This window comes from Acinonyx jubatus, chromosome B4 (genome assembly GCF_027475565.1).
Source record: "Acinonyx jubatus isolate Ajub_Pintada_27869175 chromosome B4, VMU_Ajub_asm_v1.0, whole genome shotgun sequence".
Lineage (NCBI taxonomy): Eukaryota > Metazoa > Chordata > Mammalia > Carnivora > Felidae > Acinonyx > Acinonyx jubatus.
Window position 1 is genome coordinate 97,993,843 of NC_069387.1, and position 17,142 is coordinate 98,010,984.

The following is a 17,142-nucleotide window of genomic DNA, read 5'->3' on the forward strand; positions in this document are numbered from 1 at the left end:
CACCGACAATTGTGAGGATCTGAAATCTATTTTATATGTGGAACCAGAGGATTTGCTGATAGACTGGCTGTGGGATGTGAAGTTTAGAGTCAAGTTGTCTCTTCAGGTTTTGTCCTGAGCATTGTGGACAGGTGGTGGATACCATTAACTTACGACAGGACAGCAGGGAGAGAACCAGGTTTAGGGGATGGGAAATAGCAATCCTGTTTTGGACAAGTTAAGGGTGAGTCTCCAAGTAGAGACTAGGTTGGCAGTTCAGTGAGTGAGCCGAAGCTTCAGAGAAGAGGCTGGCTGGGAAAACAAAATTTGTAATAACCAGCACATAGTAGCATACTGAGAAATTACCTTTCTACCTCTTCCCTATGCATGTCCCCCCCCAAATTACTGCCCCTACCCCTTTTAGTTTGTGTATCCACTTAGAGTTTAGATTGTCACCAATCTCTTTCTTACAAAGCTGCAAGGAATAACTATCACATGATAGACAGACAGATAGATGGCTCCTGAGCTGTAGTTTTTGTTTTCTCTGCTGTGCTGTGATGATGGGAAAGACATATTCTATTCCTTTTGAGAGGGGGTAAGTAGTATCTGATGAAAGTTCAGGCTGCAACTGCATTCCTCTTCCCTCCCCTAGCGTGACACATGGACACCATGCCACTCCACTTCCAGTGTAAAGTGATTAAATAGCTCCCCTGGCTTCAAAGAGTTAGGGCTATTCAACAATCTAATGCCTATTGTTTAGGGGATAAAAATAGCTTGTGCTGGCCCAGTGGAAAAAAATCAGGAGGTTCGCAAAAGTTATCAGGGAAATGCATTTGTGGGAAGGGGTCATGTAACTTCAGGACACAATAATAAAAATCCCAGTTGAGAAGTTAGCACGTATTTGTCCTTTTCTCCCTTCCATGGTGTGGCAGATTGTATTTTCCAAAGATAGCTGCCTCAACATATCTCATCCCACATGATCTTCTAATAATGTGACATTGACACTCTTGCCATTGAGTGGTGGGGCCTGTGTTCCCTCTCTTTGAACTTCAGCTGAACTTTGTGATTGCCTGAACCAACAGAATACAATGGAAGCTGTCCAGCTAAGGTTGGGTAACCCCCACAACCATGGGAGGTAATAATATAGTAGTTCAAATCTAGTTAGTTTTAAGTTATTCACTATGCAGCAACAGAAAATAGGAACATGGGCTTGACTTCATCTTTTATATTTTCTTTGGTCTTGATTCTTTAATTTATATTCAGATTTTACAGTAATTTTGTCTGCTCTTGTTGCAGGCAGGCCATCTCAAATTCTTTGTGGAAGAGGGTTTAAATACAATGTAACTACATTTTTAAAAGTGCTCTCCTGTCTAACCCAGTGATGTAAACTCCCTGGTGTTATTCTGTTAAACGATAAAGATAACCCATGAAAGCTCTATCACCATTTTTGAGGGATATTTTTTAAAAGAGATTAGAAGAGATTTAAAAGAAAAAAGGTTGCTTCGTGTAGACCTGTTCTACATTTTCTGCTCTTTCTCCCCCAAAACAGATTCTTTCCCATGAATCTTTGACAGAAATAATTATGACCTCATCTATGAGGATCAAATGACTGATTCAGTCAACAAATAGTTCTTCAACAGACATTTATTGGCTACCATTGTGTGCCAGATATTAGACCAGGTGCCAAACATACAAAGACCCAGGCCCAGCTTACAAAGGGGCTTCTGGACTCCTGATTATTTATAGCTATAAAATGCCTACCATATGCAAGGACATATGTCTGGGCACGGCTAGAAAAGCCTTTGAATGCCTTCAATGACAGTGTATTTAAAATAGCAACAATAAAATAAAGTAAAACTATCTAATGATCTAACAGGCAATTTAAAAAGTGAATGGAAAAAATTGTACAGCAATATTACAGTAGGTTCATACATCTATGAATTCAGTACAAGAAACAGAATTAATTTACTCTCTCCATCTCAGAAATGAAATAATGCTATCATATGGCATAAACCTTAAAAAAATGAAATTACAGTTAATTTAAAAGATCATGAGATACTGCAAGATGTTAGTTTAATATGTTCTTAGTCATCGCTTTTTCAAGTTTTACTGTAATTAAAATTTTTAAATCAGGTTTCCTAAATTCAATATCAATCCAACATAGTGTCATTACCTTTTCAGGAAAGGGGTATGGAGGCAGGAACTACAGTTTACCACAGTGGAGTCAGCATTTGGCACATGAAAAGCACTCATTAAGAATTTGTTGACTTTGTGAGGTGCCTGCGTGGCTCAGTGGGCTAAGTGACCAACTTCAGCTCAGGTCATGATCTTGTGGTTCCTGAGTTCAAGCCTCGCATCTGGCTCTGTGCTGATAGCTCGGAGCCTGGAGCCTGCTTCAGATTCTGTCTCCCTCTCTCTCTGCCCCTTCCCCACTTGTACTCTGTTTCTCTCTGTCTCTTGAAAATAAATAAAAACATTAAAAAAAAAAAAGAATTTGTTGACTTCATAAGTTGGAAACATGTACTTAGGAGAATGGATTAAGGTAACAGTTTTATTCAACAGGCACTTCTGAATACTTGGTATAAACATAGTGGTGTTTTGGCTGTTACAGAGAACTATTAAAAGTAGAGGACACTGTCCTTATCTACAGCTAGATGCACATCATTTGCACTTATAAACCTTTATAATAAAATATAAATATATGAAATTCACATTAGAAATAATTTTCAAATTCTTTATTACAAATGAACTCTGGCTATGCACCAAATATAAGAAAAACCAGCAAATACGTGAATTATTTTTACAAGCTCTTAGAAAACAGGAGAAAATACAGTATGAATTTCATAAGCTTTCTGAAATTAACTTTTAACTACAGAAATGAAAGTAAGTTTGCAATGCACAAAGTCATATTTCTAGTTACATATTCAGTGGTGTATGGACAGTAGAAAAAATATATCCAGGCTTTTCCACATAAAACAGAAATAAATAAGGGGATATATAAAAGTAAAAACTAATTTAGTTTATATGCTTCTTGAGAAAAGAAATCAAGACTTTTTATTCATTGCTTTTTAGAAATTAGGAATAGAGAAAATACATTATTTTGAATGAAGCAAATAATGTTTAATATTATAAACAATTAGAATAGGATGACATTTGAAGACCTTATCCAAATCTCAGATTAAATAATCCTATGAACTAAATAAATACAGAAAGGCAAGGAGGACAGATGAAGAGAGTGAAAAAATGTACAGAAAAGTAAGAAGGACTATAAAGGAACACCCTCTCGCATATACACGGACTAACACAGAGCTGAGACACAGGGAAATTTAAGGGGAAGAAAGACATACAGTCATATCTTGGCTTCCCTCATGTGAAGGCTTCCTCCTCAGAACAGTTCCAGAATGTTGTCTAATATTTGGTCTGAATGTCTGCTAGCCTCTTACTGTAGTTCTTCTAAAGATTTTTTTTAAGTTTTGATGTTTTCCTAACTAGACCAAATTGATTTGAGAATCAGTGGTCACATTTTTTACTTTATGGCTTGAGTTGGGTTAAAATTTTGGTTAATAAAAAAACTTCCAATTTTATACTTCCTCTTCTGAATCTTGATCATAAACTTCCTGAGGTTGTCTCTTAATATTGATTACCAAATCAATGGTTAAAATTTTTGTTAAACATTGAAGAACGGAAGTTAGTAATTGGTATTTACTAGCTACCGATTCCAAACCTGTCTGACTGCTTACCATGGGTTGATGGGTTTGTATCGCATGGAGAGTTCTTACATATATTTGTGGAAAGCTATAGTTTCCCTTCTTAGACTTATACAGGATTTGAGGAATGCCTAAAAGAGCATTAGCTATTATCACGCTAACCATAGTTTCTTCTGATTGGTGACATTTTTTGGCGTAGTTAAGAAGATAGTAATGTAACAAAAACTCAAAATTACCACCCACTGGCAAAACACAACCTGCTGGTATAGATGAGAAGCAGTAACCGTGGGATGTACACATCTCCAGTGACTTCTCTCTCACTGCTAACATGCTTCCCCTTCCAGCAATTTCTGTGACTTGTAAATTTTCACAAGAAATTTCTATTCTAGTGTTTTCTGTTGTTGAATTAGCAGAATTACTCTCCATAAATGGTTCACTGTCATCAACTATCCTGGCTAGAGATAAATATCTCAATGTTTCATCTGTCTGGTATGTATCTGTTGGTGTCACTTTTGGTATTGAACGTGGAATATGTGTTTCTAATTCTACACTTGGAACTACAAAATTTGAATATACTTTTAAATATGTTTGAGTTGTTGCCAGCTTACCTTTGTTCTCTACAACTGTGCCCTGATATGGGCTTTGCATTGAGCCATTAACAATTTCTGGCAATGGCGTACTTTCTCTGCTATTCTTGTAGGTAAGAGGACTTGATGCATAATTTTGATCACTGGCTTGTATCATGTAATTTAGATCAAGGTCTTTAAATAACTGCCGAAGCATTTTAAATGCTCCATGTAAAGCACTTTTATGCTGTTCCACAAGACCCTGCACTGGTGCACAAAGTACTATACAGTGTGGTATAAACGAACATGTGCCAATCAAGCCAAGATGAACATACCTTTTGGATCTAAGGATAAGGGGCTTACAAAAATTCATCAAAGCAGTGTTACAGGTTTCATACCGCGAAGAGGTATATGGCAATACAAAGGGAGAAAGACCAACAACCCTCTGGATAAGAGATACTTCTTCAGAAGATAAACACTCCACGACAGATATGCCATTCAGTCCTGCATAATAAATAACTAAATCTGGTTGTTTCACACTAGACAGCAGCAATTTTACATTCTGACTCTGTAAATGTTTCATGATTGCTTTTGTCCTTTCCATAATCCAAAACTGAGATGTCCGAAACTGTGCTTCTGAATTTAAAATAAACTCTGATCCAGAAGTTGAAAAAGGGGGCTGAATAGTCTCTGTTACTATCACTATTCTTATGTCACCATCTGCTGGACAGTATACAGAAAAGTCTCTATGAAGCACAAGCCCAGCTATGATCCTGGAATCTGAGACAGGAAGGCCAGTGACACCAACGTTCAACTCTATAAAATAGTCATCCACTAACTCAAATACTTCTTCACATCCACTTTCACAAGCCATACACTTGAAAAAGTAGTCACACATCAATTGTGAAATAAATTTTTGATTATTTCTTCCCACTCTTCCACAAAAGTATGCTTCTAAGAGCAACTCTAAAGAGCTTCTACACAATGTTCTCTCTTTAGTGGATGAAGAAAAGATGGACAAAAAGTGTTTGCTTAAGTAGTGGCCCATAATATAATCTAATACTTGTGTCTGAAACTTCAGAAGAGCCTGAGAAATAAATTTCCACTGACAACAATTTTTCCAATGCCTTCTATGGGTTTGAATATTTTTGGAAATCAAAGAATCCTGTTCTTTGTCTGTTACTGCATGAAGTCCTCTGAGTAAGTGACAAAGAAAGATAATAAATGTTTTAGCACCATCTCCTGTTTTTCTTAGATGACTGGAAACACAGGCTACCATCATCCTGTACAAAAAAAGAAATAAAGCAACTCAGAATTTCAGCGGGCTGCCTTCTTACAAATAAATCAAGTCGAAACCATGGCTTCACAGGTAAAGGCATAAAATAATACTGTCCTTTTGATGTCTTTAGTATTACTTTTTCCTTTTTTTCAAGGTACTTTGTTCTATTTCAAGATTCTGGGGTTAGGTGGAGCAGGGAGGAGGGGGAATCAATGTTCTTGGAAGTTTGGTAAGATTTGACGTCCCCAAGAACATTCCATTGCACACCGCTCGAACCCTGAGCATACAATGGTCTCACCCGAGGTCAGTCTTCCCAATAGTACATTCTAAGGAAGGGTCAGGAGATAGCCTGCGGTGCCCGGCTCTGGGCAGGAGAATGGGCAGGACAACAGTACCTGGCTAAGGGACACTATAACGAGCTGGAACGCGGGACACGGGTACCTGGCTATGGGATGTTCTAAGTGTAGCGCCTCCAGAAGGCAGCCTCCATCCCGACTGATCAGCACCTCGCCGGTGGGCTTCGTACACAGAACTTGCCGCCCCTCGGGTCCCACGCAGCAGCTCACGATGGTCTCCAGCACTTCCGCCACCCGCAACGCCACCTTCGCGGACCCCGCGGCGGCCATAGGGCGTAAGAGCCGCGTGGCTTCCGGCCGCCGGCGGCGAAGCCCTAGCACCACCAGAAGGAGGGAGGAGCCCGACGGAAGCGGAAGGGGCGGGGAGGGGGCTGTCAGCTGGCCCAGCTCGGCTCACTCCCCACTATGACCCACTAGCGGAGTATCCTGCTGTTCGGCCACCTGGGACTAGCGTTCCAATAGCTCGCGAAGCTAGGAAAGAGGTCAAGACTTCCCGGGAGCTAGCTGTTCCTGGAGCGGAAACTGCTGGCCCTTTCCCAGTTCCCTGGGTAAATTCATTCCCTGCAGCGGCTTCAGCTGCCACCAAATCTCTCCCGTCTCCCGGGAAACGTCCTTCCTCTCTGGAAGTCGGCACGCCTGGGGAGCGTATGTGAAGGAGGGAATGGGCACCGCGGGCGGACCTGGGCTCGTGCCCCACCCCTGACAAAACCTCCGCGTTGGACTCATGAATATTCTGTCCACAGTATCATCAGTTGCTTTTCTTCCCATCACAGAGGCCGGCTCGGGATGCAGGACGGATGGGCAAAGCCCTGGCCTTCAAGGTCACGAGCTGCAGGCTTCATGCTTTCCGCAGGGGGCTTTGCCAGATTTCCTTGACGTGGATATCACTTCAAGTCCCCCAGCCACCACAACTTATTTTTTCTTTAGCAGAAGGGATAGATGGGAAGACTTAGCTACACTAGTGATCACTAGTATGCCTTTAAAGCACATAAAGCACAGGGGCGCCTGGGTGGTTCAGTCGGTTAAGTGTCCGACTTCGGCTCAGGTCATGATCTCAGGGTCCGTGGGTTCAAGCCTTGCGTAGGGCTCTGTGCTGACAGCTCAGAGCCTGGAGCCTGTTTCAGATTCTGTGTCTCCCTCTGTCTCTGACCCTCCCCTGTTCATGCTCTGTCTCAAAAATAAATAACTGTTTAAAAAAAAAAAATTAAAGCACAGTGGCCTAAGATTGTTGGGGTACAACTGCAGAAGAAAACAGGCAGAAAGAACATACACCTGGGTTTGCGATGACACTTATCTGCGACATTCAGTAAGTAACCTCTTCCATCTCCAGTTAAAAAAAAAAAAAAAGATAGTAGTATATAAAAGAAAACCTCACGAGTGAGAATGTTTGCAAAGAGCTTTTTTTTTTTCATGGTGCCTGGCATATATTAAGCACTCAACGATTATTTACAGCACCCCCCCCCCCAATAACTGTGATATTCAGTCACGTATTGACCCACTCTCTCTACAAGAAAAGGATATTTTGTAAATTGCAGAAGAGCCAATTAGGGTGATAGCACAACACAGGACGCCTATTACAGTGCAGTCAATATTAGTAACAAAATTACTTATCTTGCAGCTTTTTCATTGAGGTTGAAGAATGAGGGGCTGTTCTCCTTTCCTCTCATTCCTATACATAGGCTAGGGAAAATCTGTAATGCCCTCCTTTCCATTCCCCCCAATTAGTAAGACAGAACCAACTATTAGCCAGAAGCAAGTGGATTCTGAGGAGAGAGCAAAAATGGAAGGGGAGAAGGACAGAGGAAAAGAGAGGAAAACCAGGCAGGAATGATTTGGAACTCACCTGATGTTGACTCAGTATGGACTAGTAAGTGATTTGAGGGGGGGGGGGGGGGGAGAAAAAACTTCTATATAGGTTTTGTATATATACTTGTTTAATGGTAACATTTTTTTTGGTTCTACCCATCACAAAGCAGCAGTGGATATAGCTATAGTATACTGATTGAAGCAGTGGATTAATCTAAACATTTAAAAGTGCTACCATCAGAGTTCTACTTAAGCGTACAGTGGAAGGAGAGTGGATATTGATGTCAGACATGGATTCAAACTTATGCTTGCTATCACTTTTACTGTATAGCTTTTGGAGTCATTTAACTTCTCTGAGTCTCAGACTCTTCATCTATAAAGTCGGGCTAACTTCCACTTAGCTTAAGGTTATTATGAGTAGTTAAGAAGAATGAATATAAAGCACCAAGGAAAGCATACAGTAGGGATTCTAACTATTAAATCCCTTCCCAGCCCTTCACCCTCCTTCACAACTACCCCTACAAAAAAAGATCTTTTTTTTCAATTTAAAAATTAGGATGAAGTAATTCAGTCACTATATGTTATATTCAAAGTCATTTGATCACAGTTTACTCTTTTTAGAATTTTATTCAGAATGCCTACCTGTAGAAGTTAGCATAATTTTACAGATTAGAAAAATTCAATTCTTTTGTCTCTGCAAACATTTATAATAGGTTAGGAATAATAGATTAGAAATGTAATACATTACAAAACAGTTGCCTATGACTATCTGTACATCTACTATGCACCTTAGGGAAAGGATGTGACAGTGTGCTGTACTTACACTGCAGATAACACACTTTTTACTCTATTATACAAAACTGACCAGTGGTAGTGTCTGAATTTATAAATAGCTATTAAACAGGATATTTAACTTAAATGTATATTTAGCATGCTAAAAAGTGAAAAAATTTTCAACTGAAGTAATTCTGTGGCTCATCAATTCAAATGTTTCATGGCATTTTTCTTTAAATAAACATCAATATTGTAATAGTAAATAATTTTACATGATAAATGCAAAAAGATAAAATTTTCTAAACATTTTAGAAAGTATGTTCACATTCATTTTGTCATGGGTTTCTTGTGGCTCTTCTAAATATGTTAATCATATTAAGCAGACACTGGTCCTATACGATTTTAACAGTCCATCTTCAATTAAAAACTGTAACCAAACAAACAGTATATTAAAGAGTAACAAAAAGTAACTTAAATATACTAAATTCACACACTATACGTAAACAAAATCAAGTCAAATTACATAAAGTCAAATGACACAATAGTGGCAGGTTATACATTTTAAAGAATTTCTTTATCCATGTAGTCACATGAAATAGAAGCTGAAATGTAAACTCAGTGATTTGTGTGGTGTTACCCCTTACTGGTTCAAATTGGAAAATTTGGTATAAATGCTAATATTAGTATTTTATTTCTGTACATTTAACATAATTCAAAATCATCTACAGCATCAGGTATGGCTCATCAATTTTGCCATCATCACCGTATATCAACCAAAAAAAAAAAAACTCAAAAATATATTCATTGCTCGTTAGAAATGCTAAACACCGGAAAAAAATGGAATTTTGTTTTCTTAAGTAGTTGACTAAGATATTCTTCAAAAAGTTAAAACTGCCTTCCACAGAATTTTATGTGTAGTATGGCACAAGTTGACACCCAAAACAGTGTGAATTCCATCAAAAAGGCACTGTTTACAATACTCAGAATAATCTGACAAATCTACTTCAATGATGTCTGAGAGTGAAGAATATACTTGAAATAGTTAAATAGACAAACCCTTATAAAAGTACAGCATTACTGTTTAAATATACTATAGCTATATAAAAGGAAATAAAATGACACAGAGAAATGACCCTTTATGGCAGTTAAGCCTATAAACACTTAGAATCATATTGTAGTTCTGTAACACAAAAATAACAAAAAGTAGTTTCTTAAAGGCACAAAAGCGTGAATACTAAATGAGTGTTGTATTTTACAAGGCCAACTTTTTCAATGGAATGGTGACAAGGATTACACTGTACCTTTATAAAAGTGATGCAAAAAAGTACTGACATGAAATACAAGTGAAACAGCTATTGCTGAAACTTACTTATTTCACATGCCCTATTTATTATCTGTTCCTGGGCCAGCTACACCTCACTAAATGGTGGATAATTGAAGGCATAGTACATTGCATAACTAAAACAAATGCACATGTCGATAATTATTACTCATGTAAATTTTCATGTGAAAAAATAAAATTTTTGATCAAATGAAAAAAAAAGTGGTCATAAGATCTTAAATCCTGGAAACCATCATGAGGCTCTCAAACAACTGGGAACTGTAAATCACAATTTTTATGAATCCATGTTTGAAGGAGTATTAATCTCAGGTAGGGAACATTCAAAGTCAATTACATATATGGCTACATACAAAGTTAATTACGTGTCTTAAAGGATTCACATACTAAGCCTAGTATAACCACTGATCTAAAAACTAAGCCACCAATTCCTGAGTTTTGTGTTCAGTTCACAGAAAGGAACTCATACAACTAAAAGCATAAGAAGACTATTAGATTAGATGTATGCTTTCAGTGTATAAGAAACAGTCATGAGTAACCCTGCTCTTTTTCATGAAAGTTTTTGACTCCTTGAGTAATAAGAACCCAAAACATCTGCTCTAAAAAGAAAAACATAAAGAACATAACTACCTTCCCAGTCTTAGAAGATACCTATACAAATAAAACACTATTTTGACCAAATGAAAAGAACACACAAGTGGGTAGGACTAAAACCCCAAAAGGGGGTTATCAGCAAAAAATTTTAAGTTTTCAGGGTTTAATGATGAAATTATTTTTGTGATCAGCCAATCAACTTATATATAAATACTAATTGAAACCATAAAAAGGATCAAATTGTACAATATTTACAAAATATCATATATCAATCAATAGGCAGTTGAGCATGACATTGGTAACAGAGAGTGAGGACAAAAACGACACAAGTATGAAATACAAACAAATCTCACCTGTTCTAGTGTAGACATATCTATACTTATACCAGGTATAGGTACATCTTATTTATATTTCAGTCAATTTAAAAAAGTGCTTTCACATGTACATATGGAATACAGCATTATTTTGCCCAAACTATATGGCTCTTCTTAAAACCGAAGACTATTAAGATAGCTAAATTGGTAAGGGAGAAAAAAAGCAGGCTCTTTATCACTTTCAATTTTTGTAATTTAGCAATCATTCCTTGACTGTATATATCTTGGCATAAACAGTTGATTGTAATTTTGCTAGTGTCTCACAGTCTCTTCTTAGTCAAAGGCAAATGTAGCCAGAATAATTATTCTGACTTTTCATTAATAACCATTCCGAAAGGTATACTTTCAGGATTCTAAGACATATCTTGGGACAACATGTTCCTAAACTTAGCTACATTTGCAAAAATTGCTTCTGAGGGCTATAAATATTTATGACAAACATTAAAATATTAACCTGAAAAAAAATTAGGAAAAAGTGTGCCTGAGTCTGAACAAAAAAAATCTTGAAGTGTGGTTTGTCACAGAATGAAGTTACTGAGAACAGAGGAATAAAGAATTAAACCTCAGAACTTGATGCTCTTCTTAGATGCTCAACTTATTGCACATTTTAAAGAAATAAATTTTAATGTACACATAAATGCTACGACACAAAGTTTTTCTTACTGCCTTTCTCTTATTTGGCTTTTGAAGTAAAATATTGGTTATAATTTTTTCTATTCTATTTACTCACTGAATACACTGAGTTCTAAACGAAAGCTAAAATAAGTTTTTCATAATGAAAAACATGAATTATCATATGCCCTATAAACAACTCTAGAATTTGGCCTATGCTACTGGACCAACAGGGTTACAAGAAACAAAAATAAGAAAAAAGGACAGCAATTTTGACCACAATTTTTTAAGCAAGTGCTTAAGGTGGTATTATATAGGTATAAGAAAGATATAATCAATAGATCCAAATAGCTGCATATCGGTTTTTTTATGTCGATAAACACACACAGATTTATACCTGTCTCTATAAATATTAAAATTCTAGGGGTTAAAAAAACTGTGTGTAAACCTTTAAAAAAGCAATCTGCCACCTTGTCTCTCTCAGTACACCAATTTCAACTACACTTTTTTCTTGCTGTTTTTAAGAACACAATTGAGCTGGGTGCTTTGGAAATTATATTTCTAACAGGACAGTGTTTTGAACTATTTATAATATGTCTATTATGCCATCATTTCCCATTCTGTAATTCCTTATTGATAAAAGTCTTGTGCCTGTTGTATGAAGAAAATAGATTGCTATGTATATATTTTATAAGATTGATAGCATTTTTGTTATGAATGTTAATGTTATATCTCAGAACACACTATAGAATACAAAGACTACTGTCAGGTATACATAAGACACAATTGTGTGTACATGTGGACTTATTATACTCACATGTAAACACACTGTCACAAAAGCTAGAAATGTTCTGGCACTTAACACATAGCTCACTTTAATGACCAAGAGTTCTTATTTCAGGTTAAGGAAAAAAGGTATGAAAGGTCAATACCTCTACATTTATCTCTAAGATTTTTGTTTTAGAAATATTGTGACATTTTAACAAAGACCAAACCAACTTGAACATTGGTCCCAGGCTAAATTTGATCATTCCAGTTCATTGATTCAACTGTAAGGAACTTCTACTTAAACATGAAGTTTATTATGACTTGAAGCAAAATCAGGAGGAAAATGATGAAGTAGTCTTTTTGTTGCAGAAAATAATCTGTGGCAGGTGTGCTTGAAATTAAATGATTTCGAAGAGCCATAATATTTCTACAAAGATAAGAAACAATAAATTTTAAAATTATTTGTCAAAATGTTAGCATATAAATCACAATTTGATACGTGAGACTTAATTAGTAAAGTCTTAGTTAAGAGAACATTTAATTACATTATCTAAGGTAACTTGTTTAATCAATTACTACTACAACATCAACAGGAAGCTGATTATGTTACGTGAAGCCGTTATTAGGTCTTGTCTAAATCTACATTCCACATTGTATCAAATATATTACTTGATGATGTTCATCAAACAGAATTATTAAAGTTAGAGGATATAAAAATATACCACTTTTCTCTGTTATCACAGTGGTTTTAAAACAAAAATTGTGTTTCTTAGTTGGTCTAGTAAAGTTCTTTTATCTTTACTTTGGGGAAGACAGAAGTAGATTTGGAGAAAAATTCTAAATTCTCTAAGAAAACATAATACAACAGATTTCATGACATTGCTAATTTGAAAAATGCTATATAGGCATTTCATATACTAACGAAAATAAAATGTTAATTTAGTCATTAAATGAGCTTACATTATCCTCATGCCTTCCTAAATGCTTTTGGCTAAAAAAAAAAAAAAAAAAAAAAAAAAGCTGATTTCATTCCGCCCCCCCTTGACTTCTACACTGGTATACCAGTATAGAGAAAGAAAGGAGGCAAATGAACAAGTAGGCTCATTAATTTATAAAGATAATTAAACTAGGAAATGAGCATTTTATATAAGGGCTGATGATATCAAGATGCAGAAGACATGTTCCCTCCTCTAAAGGAGCTCATTGTCCAGTTGCGGGAGGGGGTGGTGGTCGTGTGGTAAACAGACACACACAATAACAACTCTGTAATCCAATAAACGCTCAAAAGTAGCATGCATAGGGAACTGTACAAGGACAGTGCAGGGATTACTAACTCTACAGGGCAATGTGGGTAATTAGAAATGTTACAAAAAGGGTGGCATTTGAATTATATTCTGAAGGATAAACAGGGATTTTCTTGATGGGCAGGGTGGGAGGAAGAACAGTCTAAAAAGTGGATTCAGTGTGGTCAAAGCTCCAAAGATGAGACAGTACAGTATATTCTGGAGCTGTAAGGAGTTTCACAGAACTGGAGCATGGGACAGGTACAGGGGAATGGCAGGAGATAAGGCTATAAATGAAAAAAACAACTAAATGTAAGCTGTAAGATCACTAAGAACTGAGAAAATCTTTTTTTTTTTAATCCTCTAATATAGTAATGGGAGGAAACCAATCTACACTCCTACTAGCCTTAGCAATGGGGCAGAAAGAATCAGGAGTTCTCCTCCAAGGAATTTTCTTTCTTTTTTTTTTTTTATGTTTATTTATTTATTTTTGAGAGAGAGAGAAAGAGAGAAAGAATATGAATGAGGTGGGAGGGGCAGAGAGAGAGGGAGACAGGGAGTCCCAAGCAGGCTCTGGGATGTCAGTACAGAGCCCAATGTAGGGCTCGATCTCATGAACTGTGAGATCATGACCTGAGCCCACTCAACTGACTGAGCCACTCAGGTGCCCCCTTCAAGGAACCTTCCTAAGTGTTAATGATTTTTTGTTGCTGGATCTGGGGAGGAATGTGTGAGGAAGGGTCTGGGACTACAAAAAGAGCCCTCAAAGGTCTCAGGGTGGTGGCTATTTACCCCTTGCTATGGAAGCATTTCAATATGTCAACACATGATGCACTCCTATTAAATATTAGCCAGGTACAAAGGGACTGCAGAAACCTTTGCTAGCCAACTTTCTCAGAAACCACCCCTCTACAACATCCAACACACCTACATTTCTAGGTATGCTACAGCAATAAGATAAAGAGATTCCACTTGTATAATCACAGAGGAGAAATCACCACTCTCCCCCAATATTTGAATGGTGATGGAATTTCACAAGTTGCAGTCGTCAGGCGACAGAAGCCAATCTATCTTAATAGCTCAACAATGTTATAAAAATGTAAAGTTTGCATATGATTTCCTACATAACAGATTCTTAACTACCTCTCTAGACTTAAATAGCCACTGTCCATATATATTACCTTTTAATTTCTTCCTGCGTTTGTTTTATAGATTCGATGGAATTTTGAATGTCTCCCAGTTCTATCCCTTTCTTTCTTCTTGTATTTGGTTTTACTGATTGAGCTAAAAAGACATTTGGAATAAAGTTGATGAAAATAGCAAACACATTTAATTATAAGCAATTTACATTTCAGCTTAATGAGCCTTATATAATAAATTTTTTCCTAGGCATTATTTTTATGGCTTAGAATGTAACATAATAATAGTAATACTCTGCATTTTAAAAAAATATTTAGTTTTGAGGGGGTGGGGGAGAGGGGTGGAGAGAGAGAGAGAATCTGAAGCAGGCTCCAGGCTCTGAGCTGTCAGCACAGAGCCTGATGCAGGACTCAAACCCACGAGCCATGAGATTATGACCCGAGCTGAAGTCAGACGCTTAACTGACTGAGCCACCCAGGCACCCCAATACTCTGCATTTTTAAAGTTCCAATCATTAGTTGAATTTTTTTTTGTGGCATCAGTTTCATTTTTTTTAACTAAATGAAATAGACAACAAACAGTTCATTAAAAATACATATATTAATTTGGGGGAAGGTAATATTCTCGTGTCTCTTGTCCATTTGCTTACTTCTGAAGAAGTCAGCTTCTTAAGTTCCCTTTTCAGTGTTTTATTAATTGTTATCTTTATTTCCCTGGTCACCCCAATTTTAAGCCTTTTCAGTTGTTTTTGCTACCTCTTCTACAAATTTTTACCTTCAACCAGTAAATTTTTTTTTTTTTTTTTACCTTCAAACCTCTCATATCATTCCTTCCTTTCCATTTTTGTTCATTTTGGTTCTCATTTGTAAAACAGGGATAATACTACTCAAACTCCACATGGTTGTGGCATGGTATTTTAAACATCTAGCTTGGCACACATTAAGTGTTATTTACCTTATAAATTACAGGTAAATAGTGCAGTGGATAAGAGAGTGAATTAAGGAGCCAAAATATCTTCATATATTACATGTATATATACTGTCTTATGGGATATGTGACCTTGTGTAGGTTAACCTGTATCTCAATTTCATTTTCTGTAAAATGGGAACAAAACAGCATAACTAATATTCCCCGTCTAGCACATTGGTTCCATATGACTCCTACTTTTAAACTTTTATTCCTTTTTGACTGCAGTATCTTGATCCCACCCACATCCCTCAAGCTTAGACTGCTGTAATCCATTAGAAATCCTAATAATTCATCAGGGTTCTTTTAAAAACTGCCCTCAAAGTGAATTCAGCTCCCTCTGCTTTAAACTATTATTTGTTACCTACTCATTTCCCGGCATTTATCATTTATTCACTTCTACTGTCATCTCTGTAAAAATAAGCTCCCAGCTTAGAGTGAGCTTAGTAGAGAACTATGGCTTTAAAAAACTGTATTTTCTCAGACATTCATTACTTTAATCCTTTCTTGATTATATGTCAGTGTAATTCAAGACATTTTACACATTATCTGGCTTGTACAAGAATGGCATACTAGTTAATCTAGTTGATAATTTTGATATATTTTTACTTGTCTGTGGCTTATAAACACTACAATAATTTAATCTAAAAGTGAAAAATTTTTTTGAAGCATGGAACTGAGTTCAAAGCTCAAAAACTGGTCCCTGCATTGAATCTAGGAAACCATCAACAACTTTTCAGGAGCTAACAAGATGTAAAAAGAACTAGTACTACAATGTGGTTCTTGATTTGCATGTTTTCCCTCACCTTTCCCTTGTGGCCTGGTCTTGCAATTTGTCTATAATCTAAAACTGCTTTTTAGGCACACCATCTCTGTCCCCACCAAAACTCCCAAATTATCTTGAGTTAATATGAAAAATGCTTTTTATACATTAAACATAATACAGTAATATCCTTTTAAAAGTTTAGATGCTTATAGTGAATAGTCTGCAGTAAACATTTTTACCTTCACTTCCAGATGAGTCTTGGATATCAGGTTCTGGGGAAGAATAGCCTTTTGCCACTTTCTTCTGTTGCCTGGTTGGCTTATGTTTCATTTTTGGGACACTAACCTGAAGAAAAAGCCCAAACTATAATGTGAATTTGCAATGAGTTTTGTAATTAAATACCAATGTTGTAAAACTGTCAAAACTATCAGTTCATGGGCACTTTAAGTATACTGAAATAAAAACAAAGATGAAATAGTCTAATTAAAACCTAACAAGAGGTGGTAACACTTATACAATCATTTAATCTTAATAGGAAACATTAATTCAGCACAAACAAGAAAATATATACAATGAAGAGTTTCCCTTCACTCCTGAGCTCTACTAGCAATGCAGTATCTCCATCACAAAATAGATACTGCTATTAGTTTGTATATCCTTCAAAAGACAATTTTATGTACAAATGTGAATACAGATGCCACCCCCCCCCCCCCCCGCCAAGCTTCTAATTGCACCAGTCAGTACCTTTTTCAGTCATACTTATCTTATTCCCAACATTAGAAACATTCCCATTGGATGATGTTGGGTTTCCAATAAAATTATTTATTTACTTT

General features: G+C 36.5%; 2 protein-coding genes and 1 long non-coding RNA gene across 17 annotated transcripts in view; 1 reads left to right on the forward strand and 2 right to left on the reverse strand.

Moving 5' to 3' along the window:
* LOC128316437 (uncharacterized) overlaps positions 1-17,142 on the forward strand; it is an 83,734-nt gene that overhangs the window by 7,564 nt on the left and 59,028 nt on the right. For both annotated transcript variants that reach the window (XR_008300354.1, XR_008300355.1), the window contains exon 2: positions 5,508-5,621. This is a non-coding gene — a long non-coding RNA (uncharacterized LOC128316437). The remainder of the gene's footprint in view (positions 1-5,507; positions 5,622-17,142) is intronic.
* On the reverse strand, positions 1,438-8,168 carry BBS10 (Bardet-Biedl syndrome 10). The gene is made up of 2 exons (XM_053226516.1): positions 5,973-8,168; positions 1,438-5,535 (listed from the first exon to the last, which is right to left on the reverse strand). The coding sequence occupies exons 1-2, from the start codon at positions 6,155-6,157 to the stop codon at positions 3,561-3,563; spliced, it is 2,160 nt and encodes a 719-aa protein (XP_053082491.1). The 5' UTR covers positions 6,158-8,168; the 3' UTR covers positions 1,438-3,560.
* OSBPL8 (oxysterol binding protein like 8) overlaps positions 8,308-17,142 on the reverse strand; it is a 153,969-nt gene continuing 145,134 nt past the window's right edge. For all 14 annotated transcript variants that reach the window (XM_053226509.1, XM_053226511.1, XM_027071206.2 and 11 more), the window contains 3 exons: positions 16,549-16,654; positions 14,619-14,721; positions 8,308-12,581 (listed from right to left, as the gene is read on the reverse strand). In XM_053226509.1, coding sequence (XP_053082484.1) covers positions 12,449-12,581; positions 14,619-14,721; positions 16,549-16,654 — 342 coding nt within the window. In that variant the 3' untranslated portion in view covers positions 8,308-12,448. The remainder of the gene's footprint in view (positions 12,582-14,618; positions 14,722-16,548; positions 16,655-17,142) is intronic.